At 36.3% G+C, this 24,737-nt stretch overlaps 1 protein-coding gene across 1 annotated transcript in view; it reads left to right on the plus strand.

Moving 5' to 3' along the window:
* Nucleotides 1–18,034, plus strand: part of ZSWIM2 (zinc finger SWIM-type containing 2) — a 31,606-nt gene extending 13,572 nt beyond the window's left edge. Inside the window, exons 5-9 of the mRNA XM_047871299.1 lie at nucleotides 5,051–5,302; nucleotides 8,768–8,852; nucleotides 9,548–9,660; nucleotides 16,038–16,191; nucleotides 17,123–18,034. Coding sequence (XP_047727255.1) covers nucleotides 5,051–5,302; nucleotides 8,768–8,852; nucleotides 9,548–9,660; nucleotides 16,038–16,191; nucleotides 17,123–17,929 — 1,411 coding nt within the window. The 3' untranslated portion in view covers nucleotides 17,930–18,034. The remainder of the gene's footprint in view (nucleotides 1–5,050; nucleotides 5,303–8,767; nucleotides 8,853–9,547; nucleotides 9,661–16,037; nucleotides 16,192–17,122) is intronic.
* Nucleotides 18,035–24,737: the final 6,703 nt, after the last annotated feature.

Consider the following 24,737-nt stretch of genomic DNA (forward strand, 5'->3'; position numbering starts at 1 on the left):
AACTTCTTTATCCATTCATCAGTTGATGGACATTTAGGCCCTTTCCATAATTTGGCTATTGTTGAGAGTGCTGCTATAAACATTGGGGTACGAGTGCCCCTATGCATCAGCACTCCTGTATCCCTTGGGTAAAATCCTACCAGTACTATTGCTGGGTCATAGGGTAGATCTATTTTTAATTTTGTGAGGAACCTCTACACTGTTTTCCAGAGTTTGCATTCCCACCAACAGTGCAAGAGGGTTTCAGTTTCTCCACATCCTTGCCAGCATCTATAGTGTCCTGATTTGTTCATTTTAGCCACTCTGACTGGTGTGAGGTGATTTCTCAGTGTGGTTTTGATTTGTATTGCCCTGATGAGGAGTGATGTTGAGCATCTTTTCATGTGCCTGTTGGCCATCTGGATGTCTTCTTTAGAGAAGTGTCTATTCACGTCTTCTGCCTATTTCTTCACTGGATTATTTGTTTTTCAGGTGTGGAGTTTGGTGAGTACTGTATACCTTTTGGATACTAGCCCTTTGTCCGATATGTCATTTGCAAATATCTTTTCCCATTCTGTCGGTTCCCTTTTAGTTTTGTTGATTGTTTCCTTTGCAGTGCAGAATCTTTTTATCTTCATGAGGTCCCCATAGTTCATTTTTGCTTTTAACTCCCTTGCCTTTGGAAATGTGTCAAGTAAGAAATTGCTGCGGCTGAGGTCAGAGAGGTTTTTTCCTGCTTTCTCCTCTAGGGTTTTGATGGTTTCCTGTCACATTCAGGTCCTTCATCCATTTTGAGTTTGTTTTGTGTTTGATGTAAGAAAGTGGTCTAGTTTCATTCTTCTGCATGTTGCTGTCCAGTTCTCCCAGCACCATTAGGTAAAGAGACTGTCTTTTTTCCATTGGATATTCTTTCCTGCTTTGTCAAAGATTAGTTGGCCATACTTTTGTGGGTCCAATTCTGGAGTCTCTATTCTATTCCATTGATCTATGTGTCTGTTTTTGTGCCAGTACCATGCTGTCTTGATGATTACAGCTTTGTAGTAAAGGCTAAAGTCTGGGATTGTGATACCTCCCGCTTTGGTCTTCTTCAATATTACTTTGGCTATTTGGAGTCTTTTGTGGTTCCATACAAATTTTAGGATTGTTTGTTCTAGCTTCGCAAAAAAAAGAGAACTACAGGCCAATATCCCTGATGAATATGGATGCAAAAATTCTCAACAAGATACTAGCAAATCGAATTCAACAGCATATAAAAAGAATTATTCACCATGATCAAGTCGGATTCATTCCTGAGCTTCAGGGCTGGTTCAATATAGGCAAATCAATCAATGTGATACATCACATTAATAAAAGAAAAGATAAGAACCATATGATCCTGTCAATAGATACAGGAAAAGCATTTGACAAAATTCAGCAACTTTCGTAATAAAAACCCTCAAGAATGTCAGAATAGAAGGAACATACTTAAACATCATAAAAGCCATTTATGAAAAGCCCACAGCTAATATCATCCTCAATGGGGAAAAACTGAGAGCTTTCCCCCTGAGATCAGGGACACGACAGGGATGTCCACTCTCACCGCTGTTGTTTAACCTAGAGTTGGAAGTTCTAGCATCAGCAATCAGACAAAAAAAGGAAATCAAAGGCATCAAAACTGACAAAGATGAAGTCAAGCTTTCACTTTTTGCAGATGACATGACATTATACATGGAAAACCCAATAGACTCCACCAAAAGTCTGCTAGAACTGATAAATGAATTCAGCAAAGTCACAGGATATAAAATTAATGTAGTGAAATCAGTTGCATTCTTATAAACTAATAATGAAGCAACAGAAAGACATAAAGAAACTGATCCCATTCACATTTGCACCAAGAAGCATAAAATACCTAGGAATAAACCTAACCAAAGATGTAAAAGATCTGTATTCTGAAAACTATAGAGAGCTTATGAAAGAAATTGAGGAAGATACAAAGAAATGGAGAAACAGTCCATGCTTATGGATTGGAAGAATAAATATTGTTAAAATGTCAATACTACCCAAAGCAATCTACACATTCAATACAATCCCAATCAAAATTGCACCAGCATTCTTCTCAAAGCGAGGTGAGTCTTATATATATATATATATATATATATTTTCACCCTGTGTCCTTTGATTGGAACATTTAATTCATTTATATTTAAAAGTATTTATTGGTATATATGTACTTATTGCCATTTTGTTACTTGTTTTATGGTTGTTTTTGTAGTTCTCTGTTCCTTTCTTCTTTCTTGCTCTCTTGTGGTTTGATGGCTTCCTTTTGTGTTGTGCTTGGATTCCTTTCTCTTTACTTTTTCTATATCAATTATAAGGTTGTTTTTATATGGTTGTCATTTTTATGTGTGGTTGCCATTAGGTTCATATATAACATCCTATGAATATAATAGTCTATATACGTTAAATGTTGCTTTAATTTGAACCCATCTAAAGTACTAGGCTTGTAGTTGGGCAGCATTAGTAGTCACACCAGATGTCTGCCCTCAGCCTGTCTGTTGGAGCTGCAGTCATGCTGAAGTGCATAGTGCTCTCCTGTGTTGTCACCTGAGAGGGCTTCGTTGGTAAATGGAGCCAGATGTCAGTTTAGATGCCTACCTCCAGTCCATCTGTTGGGGCTGTTGTCACACCTGTCTGTAGGGTACTCTCTCTGCCTTGTCTCCTGAGAGGCTTTCGTGGGTGGATGGGTCCAGAAGTCAGACCCCATGCCTGCCCCCATTCTGTGTGCCCATGCTACAGTTGCACTGATTGACAGGGCAGTCTCTGAGCTTCCAACTGTAAGATTTGGCTTCTGGGACTGTGGGTGCACTGGTGTGTGTAGTTACCTTCTCCTCTCCCGAGAGCAGGAGTCGCTTTAGAGTGGTGCTGGTCCTTGCCAGGGCTGCCTACGGAGCATGTTAGGGCAAGAGCTGCTATGGGGGGACACCTACTGAGTGGGGCAAGTTGGTTGTCATGGATCTACATGATAATGTGAGGGCCAGAAGCACTGCAGTAGCAAGATAGGTGGAAAGTGTTTAGCTGATTGCTACAAACATCCAGGTATCTAGCCTATGGGGCTGGGAAGAGGATAGAAATGGCACCCACCAGCTCTTTTGTTCTTGAAGTCTCTTAATGATCCTTGCCCTTCTAGGGCATGTTCTGAAATTAGTAAATAATCTCCTTCATGTGTACCCCCTGGTGCTTTTCAAACTGCTGCTTTTATTACTATATCTGGGCTGGGTTATTTGTTATGCTGGCTCTTTAATGGCAGGGACTCAGTTTCCTATCACCCTCTGGCTCTCCTGGAGCTAGGCCCTGCTGGCAGTGTTAAGCCCCATTGGTTTTCAAAGCCAAATGTTATGTGGACTTGTCTTCCCAGTGCAGGTTCCCTGTGCCTGAGGTGCCTGGTGTGGGGTCTGATTCTCTCACTTCTCCATGCTTGTGTTGCCCTTCCCATTGTGATTAACCTCCACATGGGTTTAGTTCTTGACCACGTCTCTGCTCCCCCTATACTTTTGAATGTTGCATTCTCTCTACGATGAACTGTGAAAAATATGTTCTGCCAGTCTTTGGTTGTTTCTGAGTTAATTGCACTGATGTAGCTGTTATCTCAGTGTATCCATAGGACAACGTGACCTCAGGATTCTCCTACTTTGCCATCTTCCCAGTGTTCTACGTGTTTTTTTCCTTTGGTGATTTAAATCTTATGAAAAAATTCTAATTTAATATGTTTGTAATTTCTTGTTAGGAGACATGTTGATAGAAAAACAATAAAAAGCTTTATGTATTGCTTAATTTATATTTAAATGGCCTTCTTTTGTTTCCTAACATATATGTTGTAACAGGTCCTGTTCTTATTCTAAATATTTCTAGGCTACAATATAAAGGGTGAAAATTAAAATCTAACTCCACTTTATTCCCTTCTCCCTTCTCCACTTTAAGCTATTAAGGTAGGATAATTTTCACATTTTTGTTTTATACCCATTGGCTCAGAGAAGTTACAAAGAATTTTCTGAGTAAAGATAGTACTTTAATATTCTAAAAATTCCTTTCAGTTTCAAATTCTATCTTTCAACCTAAGTAATTCAAATTTTTACCTATACACAAACATTTATTGAGAGTGTCATATTCATACTATTCTTCAAGGCACTGTAAAGTTGGACTTGGATATTTGGGCAACCATTTGCTATTGAATTTTTCATTTTCTTACTCCTGATTATTTGCCAAAATTTTCATCCATGTAGTTTTTCATATAGCAGCTTCTTTTTTTATTTTTTTAATGCTTATTTATTATTGAGAGAGACAGAGACGGAATGCGAGTGGGTTGGGGCAGAGAGAGAGGGAAGCACAGAATCTGAAGCAGGCTCCAGTCTCTGAGCTGTCAGCACAGAGCTGATACGGGGCTCAAACTCACAGGCTGTGAGATCATGACCTGAGCCGAAGGCGGACACTCAACCGACTGAGCCACCCAGGCACCCCTCATATGGCAGCTTCTATTGCATATTTTTAAATTATTAACTGTTTCCCAAAATATTATTTCTCTCAGTAGATATTTTTCAGGTACTATCAAATATTGTGATTTCTAGAAAAATGAGGTGATACCCCTGCTCTCAGTGATGTCTTTCATTTAAAAATAATTACTATTGTTATAATTTTCTTTTTGGTCAAGATTATATTTATCCTGGCTTTAAAAATGAAAAATACTGGAGTGCCTGAGTGGCTCTCTTAATCTCAGGGTTGTGGGTTTGAGCCCTAGGTTGGGTGTAGAGATAACTCAAAAATAAAATCTTAAAAAAAAGAAAATGATGCAAAATTGTTTGCCACCATTTCATTGGAATGGGGGAGAATTTTTTAGGAATTCTGGTGTATAGATTAAAGATGATAGATTAGGTAGGTGAATAAGATAGTGTTTATGTGTATAATCAAGCCATATCTGGAAAATTGGTTCAGAATCTGTTTTTATAGGAAACAAAGATGGTAGCACAGAAAGTTTTATTTATATAAATACATATAACTTTGATGGATACAAATGGTAAACTCATTTTATTTCTAACAGGTTTGGCTGTGGCAATAGCCTTCATATAAAATGCATGAAGATCCTAGCTAATTATCAGGATATGATATCAAATGCTTCCATGTTGAAATGTCCTCTATGTAGGAAAGAGTTTGCACCAATAAAACTTATTTTAGAGGAATTCAAAAACTCTAGCAAACTTGTAACTGCAGCTGAAAAAGAGCGACTGGACAAACACCTTGGAATTCCCTGTAATAACTGTAAACAATTTCCAATTGAGGGGAGATGTTATAAGTAAGTGTCATCACTAAAATGATAAACATGTTTTCTAACTCTTTTTAACATTAGAAAACTTGAAGCATTAGAGTACTAGTCATTTAGGCTGGGTTCTTCCTTCTGTATGTAGTATGTTTGAGTAAGTGATGGTTGCTTATTTAGGATTTCCAGACTGGTGATCTATGTCAGCCTAGTACCTCAAAAACTCATTGTTTTATTCCTTCACTTACAGAAAGGTATTGGCTTTGCACTCCAGTCTAGATTGAGAGTGTGAAGTAGCATTCTGTCCTGGAAGCTCTGGACACAGGCTTGTTGCTTTGGCCTAAATGAATTTCCAAATTCAGAACCCTCCACTTCTAGACCTCTCAGCTTCTGTAACTTTCTTTGAACCATCATTGATATTGCCAAAAACTTCTATAATTGAGCTAGAGGGGTATTGACTAGATTGACTGAATATTTAATTGAGTTTCCTGAACTCCAAATTTCAACAAGTACATGTGTTTTTTGTTTCAATCCTATGCTTCAATGGCAATAATTATTAGATAAAACAGTTTTTGTTACTTTTGTACTTAATCCCCAAACTTTACTGCAATTGCCACACTAAAACATCAACTAATTGCTATGCTTAGGAATTGTGTTTTAATTAAAATTTTAGCTTAACTCTATGTGAAGAAAATATTTTTTTCCAGTCTTCCTAGAAATACATTATGATGAGCCCAATTCATACATTTTTTAGAACCCTCTCATAAAATCATAAAACTGTTTTTAATCACTCCTGTCAGCAAATGGTAACTTTTCTGGTTTATAGTGTTTTAGTTCTTTGTTTTCCTTATGTGTCACATAGAAGAAAATCAGCTGGATCACTGTAAGTAAGAGTCTTTACTGGAAAATGACTGGCCTGAGAAGACTCCAAAGGAACATTTTAACTTGAGAAAGAAGGTCAGAATTTTTGTGAAGGTTTAGCAGGTATTCAGCTAGCATCAGGAATGTTAGTTAAATAGGTTCCAGAAAAAGGAAGGACTTGATCTTCGGTATTAGTAACGATTGTTTTCAAGAGGTACAGATCCAAACAGTAAGAAGCTAAGATAACATGTGAAAGAGGGGGTTGGGAGGAACAGCTGTGAGAGATGAGGACATGAAGCAGACATGGTGTAAAATTCTCAGTCCTCGTTGTTGCCTGTTCCTCAAATTATTAGAGTGTGGCTTTTGTAGATAATTTCAAATCTTTAAGTATTTTGTTAATGGTAGTGCACTCTTTTCCTCTGAGTTTTCTGACTGCTCTCTCTGTCTTTGTGGATCATTCTTCACACTACCCCTTGTACAGGAGGAAAAATTTTTCTATACCTTTCTAGGTTCTTTCATCTGGTCTATTAATTAAACTGACGTAAGACAGATTAATAGCATAAAAAGCAAATTTAAATTTGTTCATGCAGGAGCCTCACACTGACATGAAAGTTTCAAAGACAAGCAGTTAAGGCTTAGAAGCCATCCTGGGCTAAGGAGAAAGGGGGTAGGAGTTCGTGTCTTCAAAGGGAAAGAGGACAATTTATGGGAAGATGGGAAAAACAAATGTCAAGCCATGGTGAGACAATAGGACACAGAGAGGAATTTGAACAAAGAGGTCCTGCTGAGCTCCCTCCAGTTTATCATACCTAGTACATACTCTTTGTAGTTATCTCTGGTGATAGCTCTCTTCCTGGACTGGGCCTCTATCTAAATTCCTTTAGGTAGTTGAGGGGGAGATAAAAAGCTCTTCCTGACTCTTTTTGGGCCTTGATTGACTTGAGCTCAAAGTAATCCACATGCCAAAGTGGCACATTCTGGGGAGACTTGTTCCAAATACAGGTCCACTGTTTTGCTCCCTGCTTACTGCCCTACACTCGGAGAATAATTTCTCCACTCTAGGTTTGGCTTACAATTACTTACCTCTATATCAGTCCTCTCTTACAAATTAAAGAATTTATTTCAATATTTGTGACTTCACCTTCATTTCATTCCCTCAGATACTGACATTTTAGTCATTAGCCTGAAAAACTATTCCCAGTAGTTTTGTATTGTATTGAGTAGGAGTATTGTAATGTATTGAGTAGGAGACAAACTAGAAAGCTTTTCAGTTCCTTCTTCATTAGAGTTGCACAACAGAGCTACTTATCTTTTAAGAAGTTAATTCTAAATACATATATATGTGTGTGTGTGTGTATGTATATATATGTATATACATATATATGTATACATATGTATATGTATATGTATACACACACACACATATATATGTTGAAATATAGAGATACTTAATTTTTTCTTGCCTAGCAAAATTTGGTGTATCAAATAAAATGCTCCATTGCTATGATTGGTTAATGTTAAAATAATAACAATAATAAATTAGTGCATGGGCTTCTAAATGTTTAAAGGACATATTTTCCCAGATTTCTCATGGAAATAGTTTTCTAAAACTTTAATAACTTGCATAAGAAAATAAGTTTGTTTGATTACTGCCCAGAATATTATTTGTTTGGTAAATATTGCTGCAAGTAAATTAAAATTATGTACTTATTGCAAATTTTTTTATAAATGATGTAAGTTTGAGATTAAAGCTTTTGTGGAAAGTGAAATTTCTGTTTATTTAATAACTTTTTATACATATAACTTTTTACATATTGTGAGAAAAAAAGGGAATATAATTTTTATTTTTAAGAAGTATTCTGCTAAGCACAACTCTCGCATTCTTGAAACAATTGGAAAACACTGGCTAATCAAACGATAGAATATCTAATAGGCTATAAATCCTATAGGAATTTAGATAAAGAAAGAAATGAAAATTAAGGTACTGTGGAAAGAAATCATGGAAGGATTGTGTGGTAGACAAAATAATGCCTTCCCAAATATGTCCACATTCTTATGCCCAGAACTTACCTAACATAGGGGAATTAAAGTTGCAGATGTAATTAAGATTGCTAAACACCTGACCTTGAAGTAAGAAGATTATTCTTGATTGCCTGGGCCAAATGTAATCACAAGTGTTCTTAAAAGTGGAAAGGGAGGCAAAAAAAGAGTCAGAGGGAGATGTGACTTTGGAAGAAAAGCCCAGAGAGACAAAGCATTGCTTGCTTTAAAGATAAAGGAAAGGACAACAAGCTAAGCCAAGGAAGATAGACAGCTTCTAGAAAATGGAAAGACCAAGGAAAGGGGTCCCCTTTAGAACCTCCAGAAACAAATGCAACCCTGTTGACCCTTTGATTTTGGTCCCTTGAGACCTATGTCAGCCTTCTATCCTACAAAACTATAAGATAATTAAGTTGTGTTGTTAAGCTGCTAAATTTGCTGTAATTTGTTACAGTAGTGGTAGGAAGATAATAACAGGTGAGAAAAGATGGGCCTTGTCCTATCTGCCTAGTTCCCAGGAAATTTTAGCTGGAATTTTTCACCTAAACCATCAAAATAATTGGTTTTTTTCTTGTATGTCTTAATATTTTGCCTTTTTAGGTGTACCGAATGCATAGAATATCACTTATGCCAGGAATGTTTTGATAGTTGCTGCCATCTTTCTCATCCCTTTACATTTCGTGAGGTACAGTTTCCATCTTGAATTATATGGTGTTTGTATTTATCCTGTTGTAAATCTAAATAAAGTAAATCTAAGAATAATAATACATAACACTTTGGAATAGAGATGATTGTTTTTTAATAAAAACCTAAGACTATATTTTTAGGAGAATTCTTTTTCATAGAAATGTACAGTGCAACTAACTCTCACATTGGTAGTTTATAAAATCTAACAATAACAAACATCTGATGACATTACACATAAATCTTAAGTATAGGAATTACAGCCACTAAACTTGAAAATTCATTTTAAAAAAAGCTCAGCATTTCTAATTGGCATAACTTATTGACAACAACTTATGGTTTTAAATTTTCTTACATCAACAATAATGAAATTTTATTTCAATCCTTTATACTGTATACTTAGAAGTAAATGCCTCCTGATGTTGAATAATAATTCTACCTTCTACCTATTAGACAAGATAAAACATCCACAAAAAAATTACTATTATTCATTAATATTCTTCCCTTAAAAAGTAATGTTATTATAGTAGCTGTACAATAGTATATTAGACTCACTAATAATTTATAAATTTTTAATGTTAAAATTTTTTAAATGAATATTATTCACATTATGTTGTTAATATGTGGCTGATTTTAATCCACAAAATTAAAAATTTCCATGATTTGCAAAGTAACATTTATTTTTACCTATTACAGAAGAGAAATCAAAGATGGAGATCACTAGAAAACAGATCAGATGAAACTGTAAAATATGTAGATATTAAAAATGAGACAGAAGAAAAGATACCACATTTTCAAGGAAAGCAAGGGTAAGATTCTCAGTGAAGCTTACATTTCTTTTGTGACTTGGGACATTTAAATAATTTTTCAGTTTGAATAAGTTTTATTCATTCCTTTATTCAGTAAATATTAATTATATCCTAGTAACATTATTATGCAAGTAAAAAGGAAGGCTTTAGAGTCAGACTGCTTGAATCTAATCCTTGTACAACTATAAGTTGGCAGTGTAACTTTTGGGCTAGTTAACTACTTTGCTTCTCTTCCACATTTTTTTCATCTTTAAAATGTGGATGGGGTGCCTGGGTGGCTCAATCAGTTGAATGTCTGACTTCAACTCAGGTCATGATCTTGTGGCTCGTGAGTTCGAGTCCCATATTAGGCTCTGTGCTGACAACTCAGAGCCTACTAGCCTGCTTCAGATTCTGTGTCTCCCTCTCTCTCTGCTCCTGCTCTGCTCGTGCTCTGTCTCTCTCTCTCTCTCTCTCTCTCAAACATTAAAAAATAATAAATAAATAAATAAATAAATAAATAAATAAATAAATAAATAAATTGTGGATAATTATAAAACCGGCCTCATAGGAATTTTGTGAATATAAAATGGTTCAGACACACAGCAAATACTCAAATAATGTCTGTTATTATTAATACTACCAGAGATTCTACTAGGCATTAGGGATATAGTAGTTTCCTCAGTAAATAATTGATCATCTAAGTAAATGTAAAATTAAAAATGACATGTTATTAAAAAAATACAGGGGGATTTGATACTTGTTTTGAAGCGATTGATCTCTAGGGGAAGGAAGTCTTTTCTGCCTCACTCCCCCACTGTTTCTCCCTCATGGAGGAAGAATGCTGAGTGGATTGATTGTATTTCACAACCTTGATTGAGCTGTTTATTAGTGGACAGGCCTTCAAATTTTTTGTCATATTCCTTATTAAAGAAAATATACTGTGTATTATTAACACATTAGCTATAAAAATATACAAAAGAAATAATTTTGAAAGGATATGGGATAAAATTAGTTTTTAAAAATAACTTCAGGGGCACCTGGGTGACTCAGTCAGTTAAGTGTCTGACTCGATTTCGGCTCAGGTCATGATCTCACAGTCATGAGCTGGATCCCCATGTTGGGCTCTGCACTTAATGTGGGGCCTGCTTAAGATTCTCTCCCTTCCTCTCCCTCTGCAGCTCCTCCACTTGCACTCTCTCTCTGAGTAAATAAATAAATAAATAAATAAATAAATAAATAAAGTCCCTTTATTAGTAATAATAATAATTTTAGTGAATTATCCAAATAAAAATTGTCCTTACTCTCATTAACACGAAAACACACATACATTTCTGTCCAATCCAGTGGATATTTACCCATGTCCTGTGGGTGCTTCAGACACTTTGTAGACCACAGGTCTTATGAAGCATAAAATAACTTGTGGGTATGTAATAAGCCTATACTAAGGCTCTCCATCTCCATTTCCTCTGGCTCTGGCTAGGTTCCTAGGCTCTGGCTGTTACACTTCAACCTATTTGGATAATAAATTGTATAACTAAATGTGTTGAAGATATTGTAGGTAGAGACAAGAGAACATTAAGGTAGAGAAACATTCTAGGCAGAGAAAGTGGATTAAATAAAAGGAGAGAGTTTCAAGATAAGGAATACTCACCACATTAAATAATAAAAATACACAGGTATTTTTTTTTAGTTGACAATCACAGGTATTTTTTTTTAGTTGACAATTAGATGATCTTGGTAAAAGCAGTTTCTGCAATATTATGGAAATATATCTGTAGAGTGATAAGAAACACAACAGAACATAGCATGCAACCCATGAATCAATGAGTAATTTTGACTTTCAAGTCTTATTATTTAAGAAATACATTTCTAAATTTTAATTCCAGTATAATTGACATACAGTGTTATATTAGTTTCAGGTACACAATAGAGTGATTCAACAATTCTACATATAACTCAGTTCTCATCCTGATAACTGTACTCAATCCTCTTCACATACTTCATGCATCCCCCACCCACCTCCCCTTTGGTAACCACCAATTTGTTCTCTATAGTTAAGAGTTTTTTGAGGTGCCAGGGTGCCTCAGTTAGTTTAGTGCCCAACTCTTGATTTTGGCTCAGGTCATTATCTCATGGTTCATAAGTTCAAGCCCCATGCTGGGAGAGCCTACTTGGAACTCTCTCTCTCTCTCCCTGTCTCTCTGCCCTTCCCCTACTCTCATTCTGTCTCTCTCTTTCTCCCTCTCTCTCTCTGTCTCTGTCTCTGTCTCTATCTCTCTCTCTCTCTCAAAATAAGTAAATACTTAAAAAAAAAGAGAGTTTTTTGGCTTGTCTCTTTTTTTCTTTGTTTTGTTTCTTAAATTCCACATATGAGTGAAATCATATGGTATTTGTCTTTTTCTGACTGACTTATTTCACTTAACATTATACCCTCTACATCCCATGTTGTCATAAATGGCAAGATTTCATTCGTTTTTATGGCTGAGTAATATTCCAGTGTGTGTGTGTATACTTCTTTTTTGTCCATTCATCTACCTTCTTTGTCCACTCATCTATCAGTGGACATTTGGGTTGTTTCCATAATTTGGCTATTGTGTATAATGCTCCAATAAACATAGGGGCACATATATTCTCTCAAATTAGTGTTTTCATATTCTTTGGGTAATACCCAGTAGTGTGATTACTGGATCATAGAATACTTCTATTTTTAATTTTTTGAGGAACCTCCATATTGTCTTCAATAATGGGGCCATACCAGTTTGCATTCCCACCAATAGTACAAGAGGGTTCCTTTTTTTGTCCACATTCTCACCAACACATGTTGTTACTTGTATTTTTTATTTTAGCCATTCTGGAAGGTGTAAGGTGATATCTTATTGTGATTCCCTGATGATTAGTGATGTTGAGCATCTTTCCATGTGTCTGTTGACCATCTGTAAGTCTTCACTGAAGAAATGTCTGTTCACGTCCTCTGCCCACTTTTAATTAGATTATTTGATTCGTGTTGAGTTTTGTAAGTTCTTTATACATTTTAGATGCTAACCACTTGTCAGATAAGTCATTTGTAAATATCTTCTCCCATTCAGTAAGTTGGCTTTTAGTTTTGTTTGTTGTTTACTTTGCTGTGCAGAAGTTTTTTTTATTCTTATTTTGATGTAGTCCTAATAGGTTTTTTGTCTTTTTTGCTTTTTTTTTTTTTTTTTTTTTGCTTTTGCTTCTCTTTCCTCAAGAGACATAGCTAGAAAGATGTTCTTATGGCTGATATTTGAAGAGTTAATGCCTGTGCTCTCTTCTATGATTTTTATGGTTTCAGGTCTCACATTTAGGTCTGCAATCCATTTTGAGTTGATATTTGTATATGATGTAAGAGAGTGGTCCAGTTTCATTCTTTTGCATATAACTGTGCAGCTGTCCACAAACCATTTATTGAAGATACTTTTCTTCCATTGCATATTCTTGCCTCCTTTGTTGACGATTAGTTGGCCATATAATTGTGGGTTTATTTTTGGACTTTCTGTTCTGCTCCATTGATCCATAGGTCTGTTTTTCTGCCAGTACCATACTGTTTTGATTACTACAGCCTTGTAATACAACTTGAAATCTGGAATTGTGATACCTCCAGCTTTGTTTTTCTTTTTCAAGATGTCTTTGACTATTCAGGGTCTTTTGTGATTCCATACAAATTTTAGGGTTGTTCTAGTTCTGTGAAAAATGCTGTTGGTAGTTTTTTTTTTTAAGTTTATTTATTTATTTTGAGAGAGAGAGAGAGAGTGCCTGCATGAAAGTGGGGGAAAGGCAGAAAGAGAGACAGAGGATCTGAAGCAGGCTCTGTGCTGACAGCAGAGAGCCCAGTGTGGGGCTCAAACCTACGAACCATGAGATCATGACCTTAGCTAAAGTCAGATGCCTAACTGACTGAGCCACCCAGGTGCCCCTGTTAGTATTTTTATAGAGATTGCATTAAAGCTGTAGATTGCTTTGGGTAGTATGGACATTTTAACAATATTTTTTTTCAATCCATGAGCATGGGATGTTTTCCCATTTGAGTGTTGGCACTGCACTTGTTCCCACACATGTCTGTGTATCTAGACTGGGGGCTAGGGGAGGGAAATGGTGCCCACCAGCTATTTGGTTCTTGGAATTATCTCCCAAAGATTGCTTCCTCTCCAGCACATACTCTGAGATTTGCAAATACATCTCCTTCCTGTATATCCCAGGCGTTTTTTAAACTGCTGTTTCTATGCTGATCTCAGTGGGGCTGTTCGTTTTGCTCTTTTAGGGTGGAGACTCAGTTTCTTATCACTCTGGCTCTCCCAGAGCCAACCCTTTTGATTTTTAAAGTTCCAGTTGTTAAGCCCCACTGATTATAAGAACTCACAAAGTTAGGCCCCTCTAGTTTTCATAGCTAAATGTTATGGGGATTTGTCTTCTCTGTGCAGATTCCCCATGCCTGAAGTGCCTGGTTTGGGGTCTGGTCCTCCCCCCTTTCCACACTAATGGCATCTCTCCCCATTCTGGACAGTACCACAGGTCAGTTTGGCTCCCAACTGCATCTCCACCCTCCTTACCTTCTTTGATGTAGACTCTTGCCTACATTTAGCTGTGAACAGTCTGTTCTTCCAGTCTTCATGTCATTTTTTGGGTTATTTAACCTGATGTGAGTGTTATGTAGGTGTACAAATGGGACAAGGTGATCCTAAGATACCCCTACTCTGCCATCTTCCCCAGAAGTGTGGAAATACATTTTGTAAGGCTATAGTTGTCATACTGACTCCTCTGATGGATCTGGCAAAGTAAATTGAAAACCTTCTGGAAAAAAGTTCACCATTCTAGATGCCACTAAGAACATTATTCATGGGGAGAGGTCATAATATTAACATTAACAAGAGTTTGGAAGAAGTTGATTCCAACCCTCATGGATGATTTTGAGGGGTTCACTATTTCAGTAGAGGAAGTAACTGCAGATATGGTGGAAATAGCAAGGGAAATAGAATTAGAAGTGGAGCCTGAATATGTGACTGAATTGCTGCAGTCTCATGATAAAACTTAAATAGGTGAGGGGTTGCTTCCTATGGATGAGCAAAGAAAGTGGTTTCTTGAGAGAGAATCTATTCCTGGTGAAGATGCTGTAAAGATTGTTGGAATGACAACAAAGGATTTAGAATATTATATCAACTTAGTTAATAAAGCAGCTGTAGGGTTTAAGAGTATTGATTAATTTTGAAATAAGTTCTTCTGTGGGTAAACTGCAATCAAGCAGCATCACATGCTACAGAAAAATCATCCATGGAAGGAAGTGTCAGTTGATGAGGCAAACTTCATTGTTATCTTGTTTTAAAAAATTGTCTCAGCCATTCCAACCTTCAGCAACCAGCACCCTGATCAGTCAGCAGTCTTTAACATTGAGACAAGACCAGCAAAATATTATAATGCACTGACAGCTCAAATAATGTTAGCATTTTTAACAGTAAGGCATTTTTTAGTTCAAGTATGTACATTGCTTTCTCAAACATAGTATTATTGCACACTTAATAGATTACAGTATAATGTAAACATAACTTTTATGTGTACTGAAAACCAAAAAATTCATTTGACTTGCTTTACTGTGGTACTCACTTTATTGTGGTGGTCTGGAACCAAACCCACAATATCTCCAAGGTATGCCTATATTTGAACTATGTTCTGAATGACTTTTGAATAATAGGAATGTGTCTAACCTTTAGCTAAGTTGTGTTTTTAAATGTTTATCTGTGTCATCAGTTGGTAATGGCATCAAATAGCAGTTAATTTACATTGATCTGAGTTATGTTGGTTCATACTTCTGGTACAAAAATGGGTTTGGTACTTTTAGAGTCACATTAACATAGTCTAACAATACTAAAGTAGTAAACATATCCCAAGGGAAAATGAGTTTCCTCCTAGATTCGTATCTACCAATTTATCATAGTATCCTGAAATATTTAATGTGGCTTACTGTGCCCCTTACTTCCTACCAGATGGCAGAGTGAATTGGATTGTATTTTTCTAAACACAAGGTGTATGTGTTGGCTCAGACTGAAATAATTTGAGTATATGTTTCTTATTAAAATTTTGTTCTTGTTTCATATACATTAAAAAGTGCAAATCAAAAAATTTCAGGTTAGGGTTTTTATTTGAAATGACTAAATTAAATTTTGTTATTTATGAAGTTGATGTTGAGGTTCGATCTGTCTTGTTCAGCATCAATATAGTAGATTTTTTAACTTTATAGTGTATGAGATTTATTACCTTCAGTTCAAGAAAATATTGGAATCGTTTACATTATTTATATGGAGGTAATTTACCTGTGCTATTGATTACTTCCTGATCTATAATCACATATAAACATTAATATCTTTCTGCTTATTCTCATTCAGCCAAGTTTACACACCAAAACAAGTGGTAAAGTCACTGCCTCTCTTACTGATTACAAAAACTAGTAAGCTGCTTGCTCCAGGCTACCAGTGTCGACTTTGTTTGAAGGCATTTTGTCTTGGTCAACATACAAGATTGCTACCATGTGCTCACAAGGTAGAAGTCACATCATTTTAGTTTGTCTTTCCTTGTAGGGCCAGTGTTTATAAATGAATTGACAGTTTAAGTTTCTCCTGCCACTTTTTAGTTATATCATGTGCAGAGATGTTCATATTGAACAGTGTATGGTAGAAGAGCCCTAGCAGAGACCATTGAGAAGGCAGCTCTGTCCCCTGTGGATGGATTTTTGTTGATTAGGACTCATTTCTATATATGCTATCCAGAAAAGATAAATGGCTCTTCAAGTTAGATTATTTTATCTTACTTCAGTTACTTGCAGAAAGAAAAAGCTTGTAGAATATTAACCTAACGTGTTTTGTGATTCTTTGGATGAAACAGACGCTTAATTTGACATAGTTTTTATTTCAAATGAATTCACTAGAATTAAAGTTTAATGTTGTTTGATCATTATATATTTGGTAACCAGGTTTTTTTCTGAAATAAAGTTACTGTAAATATTTATAGCTTTAGAGTCACCTTTATTTAAAATGTCTGATAGGTTGTTTTCTTCCCAAGAATGTGATTTATTTTTATATCTTTTTATATCTTATATTTTACCATTTTATATCTTACCATTACCAGATCTATTTCCAAGTCTAGTTGGTTATGACTATTTTTATTATTTAATACATGTCATTCATTAGAAAGCAACAGTGAAATTGATGACTTAAGTAGTAAGATTTCATGAGATTACAAAAAAAAATCCATAGAAGGATTTCCATTTTAATGTTGAAAATAGACATCAGTCCATAACCAATTCAGTTTTACTCTTCAAAATATTTCCATAAAACTTGATAAATTATAGTTATCTTCCATTTTGCTAGTTTTAATAATAACATAATAATTAAACCTGGAGAAATTTGCATAGATAATGTACATTATAAACAAGACAATTATATCTCTGATTAATTTGTAATTTTTTTTTTAGTTTCATAGGAAATGTATTGACAGTTGGTTATTATACAAGTGCAATTCATGCCCTATTGATGGACAAGTTATATATAACCCTTTAATCTGGAAAGATACAGCAGTAAATGGACACACACATCAGTCCATTTCAAACACAAACATCACTCATCTGTCAAAACAGGAAGAACCAGAACTTTTCATTCCTGGTACTGGATTAGTCTTAAAACAAAATAGACTTGAAATTTTACCTAGCATACCTCAACATGATTCTGAAAAGTTGAATACACCTGAAAGTCCAACAGATACCTATCAGAATATAACAATAGATGATCTATTCTCCATCAAGTTAGATGATTCAAACTCAAGAAGATTAATCTATGAATATAAAATTAGCCAACATTTCCCCAAGTATCTTCAAGATTCACTCACTGAACACATTGGAAAAATGTCATCTCAAGCATTTCTTCCTTCCATTACTAACAAGAATATTATATGTCTCACTGCAATGGAAAGCCCATGTATCAGTGAAAAATGGCACACTAGTCAAAGCCAGAAGATGGCCAAGGACTGTAAACATATTAACCACAATCCAAAGAAGACTCTTGGTACTAGAATAAAAGACAAGAAGAGATCAAATACTTCACTACAAGAAGATTTAAATCTTATTGTCAGTTGGGGTACAAGTAAACTTAGTTTGTCTAAAAGATATAGTAATTATATGAGAAAAGTTAGACAAAAATGTAATCTGTCAAGAAGGCCTGTATCTCACCCTTTAAATACAAAAAGTACTGAGCTATCTTTAATATTGGAAGGAGTTCAGTTATGAAAATGCATGTTTTATTAACATCAGAAAATGTTTGAATATTGAACATAAAAATGTTTCATTTGTAGAACATAAACATCGTATACTCTTGACAAATGTGTATAGAATTCTTTGTTGTCATTTTGCCTATTTGTCTGAATGACTAGGTACACTTAAATGACCCCATTCCTTATAAGACTTAAATCATTAGGTGCTTTGATCAATATGTTCAGGATATTAATTATGAATAATTTTTAAAAATTTTATTTCATACTGATTAAAATAACTATTTTTACTTAAAGTAAGGAAATAGATTTTCCTTGCATGGAGTCACTGTTTTTAAACATTGAACTTGATACATGTAACATGGAAGGATTCTTTCTAGGTCTTTGTGTATTTTTTGCATTTTAATATTCATACAAACCTATAGGAATATTCACACAAACCTATAAGAAAATCCAGATGGTAGTTGTTTCTTTCACTTTATATCCATAAAGGTATTTTTTATACATTAAAGTAAAATAAAATATAGTGCTGTAAGTTATGCCACATTTACAATGGTTTCACTTATTTCAAGAAACTTATAAGTACTACCAAATTTCTTGATACAATCAGTATTAAAGGATCTGTTTTTTTTAAACCAGCCCCATTTCCAAAATAATGAACTATTGTTTCAAAATATTCACTTGAAAAATATAACCCTTAGATTCTTATTTTGCTTATTTTTAAAAAATTTATGGCTCAGTATCTTTTCAAGTTTTTGTATTAACATATTGATATTATTTCATTGACTTTTATTATCTATGACAAGGAAAAAAACCTCACATAATATTTTTGTCACAGTGTTAATGGAATACATAGTTCTATGAAACAGATCTTGAAGACATCAAGCAGAGAAAGTTCTTTGAAATAGCATTTGAATTTAAAGAAATGACTAAATTGAAGTTAATCACAGGCAGCAATCACTAAAATGTAGTTCAGAAATAGTAACCGAGAGTTCATTAGACCATGAGCTACATTTTTAAATGAATGGAAAATTTGGTTCATTTTTGATATGCAAATGGAGGACCAAATACATTTGTCAGCAATCACAAATTTTATCAACTTTTTTTTTTCCCTTGGTAAGTTAAGGTGAAGCAAACTGCAAAATAACTTTCCAATTAATCAAATATTATTTATGTTCTAATTGATATTCTTTTTAAAAGAATTCTTCCAAAAGGAAAAGGAAAGAAAATGCTTTGGAAAGCAAAGTATATGAAAGAGATACAAAAGAACCATAAGAAATTGGGATGTTAGTAAAGAAAAAAAAAAGATTTATTATTTAGTTTAAAGAAAGATATACTATGGACACTATTCCTATACTAGTCAAACTTATCATGATCATTCTGCAATTATTTGAGTTTTTATTATTGCAGTAGTATACTATACATAAAATACTACACCCATGATTTTGAAAGGAGAGTAGATAACTACTGGAATAAAAATTTCTTAGGTTATGAGCAAGCTTTGCCCTGAAAGAGTTAGGGATATGAATTAGGTGACAAAGCAGAAGAGGATAAATAGTTCTCTGGTTTGTTATTAGACAAAATGAATTTCATAGAAGATGTTTGATTTCTAAGAATAGAGGTAATCCTATTTATGAAGAAGAAGATATGGCCTGAGATCAAGGGTAGCGATGAATGACCTAACAGCCTGGTCAGGGACCTAGAAGAAGAAACATTGAAAGATTGCAGACAAGCAGGCTAGGTGCTGATGGACATATGGGTGAGGGTCCTGCCGAAAGCTCCACCCACTGGGAGAATTTTCTCTTACCACTGCCTTTAAAGGCTACTCCTAGTGAGGCTACAGGGCAGTTGGCCATCCATTTTCAGTTTTCACCTACATATCCAGCCAACCCATCCAGAAGCCAAGACCACATTTTTTTCTCTGTCAGTCAGTCATAGGTTATTAACCAAAGGAGGGACACTGGTCCAACATTAATACTGATGAATGACATGGCAGTCTGGGCTCTCTGCTGATGCAGCTTGCCTTCTGATACTGCTAAAGTTATCTGGATGTACTGCTTCCACATGATGATGTTTTGCTGCTGCACCCAACCAACTTTATGACATGATGGCTCTAATAGACTCCAGCTCATGATGGGCATTTATGGATACATGATCAATCAAGTGGAATACCATGGTCAGGGGCTCCTCCACCAGAGCATGCCATGAATTGTTTTTCAAAAGGCAAATTTTATGGCCTTGCTCCAAAACCTCAGAAACCACATGTGATTCCCCTATACATGGGCTTGCCACAAGTTCCACTGGTCATGTTACTTATCAATACTTCTAATATTATAGGGCCTTCCAGGTTGTATGGCCAGAGCAGCATTATTGCTTATACCACAGTCTAGGCCTGTGGCAGAGCTCTTGTGTGCCCCAAGTGCCACCAAAGCTAGCAACCATTAGTGTTAGCCATATGGGCCACAGCAGTATTCCCAGATGTGGGATAATGGAATATACTGCTCCATAACTCAGAGATACCAACCAAGTGTTAAACTTCCTTTTCTGTTGTGGGGAGTGCAAGATGTGATCATTTGTCTTTTATTTTGGAGTGGATATCTGGCATGCCTCTGTCCACAGAAACCCCCAAAATTTTACTAATGAGAAGTCCCTGAATCTCTCTGGAGCACAATGTGTCTACCAAGGGGCAGGGTCAGATTTCCTGGCTACTAGTTTGAAATTTCCACTTGTTACAATGATTTCATCTACCTGGATTTTGACACTTAAGTGCTACCACTTGGCCTTTATTTAGATCCAGTCACCACCACCACCACCACCACCCGTGATATCCTGAGCCTATTAGTAAGGGCCTTTCCTACTCTCAGCCCTAGGTTATAGAAGAGACCTACCACTGAACTTTTAGTGATTCTGGTGCTCAAAGCAGAACAGTTTATAACTTTGGTTAATGGTATATTTTGCAGGCCTTTGATGGTGGGGCTTCTGGCCTTACAAAGTGTATTTACTCCAGCATGCTGGCTTCCACGGGTTTTTAAATCCCTTGGTCTACTATTTGCTATGGTGTTCTGGTATTTCAACTTAGCATGGGCATTGCTTTTTCCACGTCTCTAGGAGTCATCTCCATAGTGAATACACCATCACCTGTAGTCCTCACCAAGCTGATTAACCCAATATACCTAGAAAGTTCGCAAGTTAATAAACTCACCCTGCCCTATCATGTATTCTGGTCCCCTTGATTAAGCACTCTCAGATTTCAGACCCACAGATTCTCCTCCAGTACACAATGTCTAGGTCTTCACATATTCTTTAGGATATTAGGCCTTATTAGCACCAGCATATTCCTGACTTCTTCTGTGACTTAACCTTAATTATATGCCTAGTGGCCATAAAAATGTAAGGTCAGATTCTGGAGGGGGGCAAATGATGTTTTGTGGAGAGAGGACTCAGCATTGCCTTCAAGTAAGAGGGGTGGGCAGGCTAGCTCTTTAAGAGAAAGGGTCCGCTTACTTTAGCATTTTCAGAGAGTTCAGAAGATTCAAGTGGTTCCAAATGTACAGGGTCATCCACCCAAATGTTCTCTTCCCAAATGTTAGGATCCCATTCTTCCCCAACCAGACCCTGATCTTATCATAATTAACCTGCCTTGATTGGGCATTTAATCTTATCTGGAGTTCTACCACTCCATTAACTCCTGATCCTCAGTATTTCCTCTGCTTCCCTGAAGGAGAGTGTTTTCGTAAGCTACCAGGAAGGTCTGTTGGCTTTCACACTTGGAGTTTCATTGTGAATATCTTTTTCTAGGGTAGCGGTGGGCTTGACAATAGCCATCCATTCTCATTGTCCTAATAATTAGTTTCCCCAGTACTTCTCAAAGGTCTGATTCTTTATGCAAGGAATACCCCAGGGGTATACTCTCATACCTCACCAACAAAGAGAATTTTAATAATTGGGCATACACCTTCTGCCCAGGATGTCTGTGTTCCCCTTACCAATGACAGGGTCCTCATTGCAAGCTGGGCTGGAAATGATTCATCTCTCAAATCCCAATATTTCACCTAATTTCTCCTACCCCTCCCATTGCCAGCTGGCAAAGGTTATTTCTTCCAAAAGCAAATGTTTAAATAGAAATAGGTATGCAAGCTGTTCATTAACTATCAACACCTGTGGAAAGGAGGAACATGAGCCTGTCTTTATTTGAAATTTTGATGTTCATCATCTCTCCTTACCCTGGTCCCTTTTCTGGGGAAAGAAAACCAACTTTGTCAGAGGGAGAAGCAGAACTGTAAAGACTTGTTCATACTCCCGCCACAATCAGTCATGGGATATAGGCCATTATCTTGGGTGTGCTCTTGGCCCAGGTAATGCTCTGCAGCTGAGGCAGATGCTAAAAGAAGCAGACAGCTGCAGGCTGTTAGCAGATTGCACGCTCAGGAGCCAAGACAAGTCCTTTTTGGAAGGCCGATCTGGGCAATGCATCTCCAGTTTACTGTAGGCATAGAGAAAATTACTGAATTAAAGAGACGTTTAGAAGGTGATTGATAAGAAAAAGGAGGAAATAGAAGTCTAAACAAACTTTTTTCTGTGGTAGCTATTACTTGTGCTCAGAGATATCTGGTTCCTTTCTGGCCATTTACTACACTTCCTAGCCCCTTTGTGGTTAGGTTGAGCTCTGTGACCAGTTCAGACTAAGGAAACATAAGAAAAAGTGAAGGCTGTCACTTCCTGCTAGAGACTGTGAAAAGCTCCTCCGCTGTCCAGCCTCTCTTCTGCAGCCACAGTACTTGCAGAACCACAGAAAATTTGTTCTAGGTGGTACAGCAACAAAAGAGTGGAGCGTCCAACAGCTCAAACCCTGAGGTAAGCACTTAAACACAAGTTTGGAGGTCAGAAGAAGTTTGGGGTGAAAATACAAATTTAAGGGGCATAGGCATGCTGATGGAACCTACATGAATAAATATCAGCCAAGGAGTGAATACAGTGTAAATACATGACACTGGACAGAGCTCTGAAGAATGCTAACATTAAAACTCAGGAGAATAGACTAGTAAAGGAGGCTGAAAAAGAGTAAGAAATGTTCTAATGTGGTATCTAACAATATAACTATTCTATCTTCATATAACTTTTGGTGACTCTGTGAAATTACTTAATTCCTCCCCCCCTTAAAATATAAGATATTTGGGGCAAGGACCTTGTTGTCTTGCTTACTGCTGTATGCTTAGCATACAGTGCTTAATAAACATGGGTATTCTACAATATTTGTTGAACTACTGAATTATGAAGACAAGTGACCAGATAGGAGGGAGGCAAAAAGAAAAAAATACGTGGTATTAGAAAACCAAAGAAGGAAATCTAGTCAATTAGCAGGTATTGGTCAGGTAAGATCAGGACTGAAAAATGTAATTTTGCTTTAGCAATAAGGAGAATGTTAGTGAACTTAGCTAGGAGAGTTTTGGTGGGGTGGTGGGAGCAAAGTCCAGATTGGATTGGGTTGAAGAGAAAACGGCAGGTGTGGGCATGGAAACAGGGAATGTATACAACTCAAGACAAGAGATTATGAATGAGAGAAGAACAAAAAGTAACTGGAAGGAGATGTTTGTTTCAAGGTTTTTTTTTTAAGCTATGACTTAAAACTATTTAAATGTCATTAAAAATACATCTGGTGTGTGTGATAATTGATAGCAGACAGATAAAGCTGGTGTGTATGATAGCTGATAAGGACAGAAGGATCTAGAGCATAGATGTCAGGATAGCCTATAGTGGGATGCAGGGACATATCCACTATAACTGAAGGGAGAAGTCCCTAATATAGATGTAGATAGGTTTAGATGCAAAAGGTGGTGAAATTGCAGTCTAGGTCAGCAGAGAATAAAGAAGTGGTTTAAGGTTATTGGAAAAGAATTAAAGAAACTATTTTATTGAGAGAAATGGAAAGTGAACTGCTGAAGGATGATAGCAATTCAGGCAATTTTAAGGTTCTTTTAAGTTTGCTGGCTATACATTTATACAGTGCTACCAATCTGACTCATTTGGATGATGTTTAGCAAGCACAATGCAGTCTATGTGTAACCAGAGAAGTTGAAGGGTTGAATTCATCATGGTTTGCATCTCAGTAGGCAGTTCCAATTAAAGGAAAAGGGGCAAGCAAGTTTGAGGCCTCAGCAAGGGAGAGATCAAAGAGACTCAAAATCTGAACAAATTAGAAGAGACTGTAGGAAAAGGCTGACTCACAAGACAAGATAAATAAGTGAAATGAATTGGAAGACTAAGACTGGTCAAACAGGAGGTCTTAGGCAGACAAGCTGCAAAAACAGGAAGTTTGGGTCAGAGAAAGTGATACCTGAAGAAGAGACTTCAGAAGGAGGCAGGTTTCAGTGAGGTTCCAGGTATGGCCATAGGTTGGTGGAGGCAACAGAAAGAACCTGCAAGAATGAAAACAGGAAGGAAGAATGAGACGCAATGGCAATAACTGGGTCAACCTCCTAGACATTAACATCCTCCTTGATAAGAGGAGTTAGGGAGGAAAGAAAGTTCATAAATCTGTTGCCAAAAATCCTCAGTAGGGGAGTGTCTACAATGTCTACAAAGGAGGGACTATGTATAAAAAAAGAGAAATCAAGAAATGGTAAACCTTCAAGGGCACTGGCATTTTTTTTCCAATATATGAAATTTATTGTCAAATTGGTTTCCAAACAACACCCAGTGCTCATCCCAAAAGGTGCCCTCCTCAATACCCATCACCCACCCTCCCCTCCCTCCCACCCCCCATCAACCCTCAGTTTGTTCTCAGTTTTTAACAGTCTCTTATGCTTTGGCTCTCTCCCACTCTAACC

Source organism: Prionailurus viverrinus, chromosome C1, assembly GCF_022837055.1.
Source record: "Prionailurus viverrinus isolate Anna chromosome C1, UM_Priviv_1.0, whole genome shotgun sequence".
Classification (NCBI taxonomy): domain Eukaryota; kingdom Metazoa; phylum Chordata; class Mammalia; order Carnivora; family Felidae; genus Prionailurus; species Prionailurus viverrinus.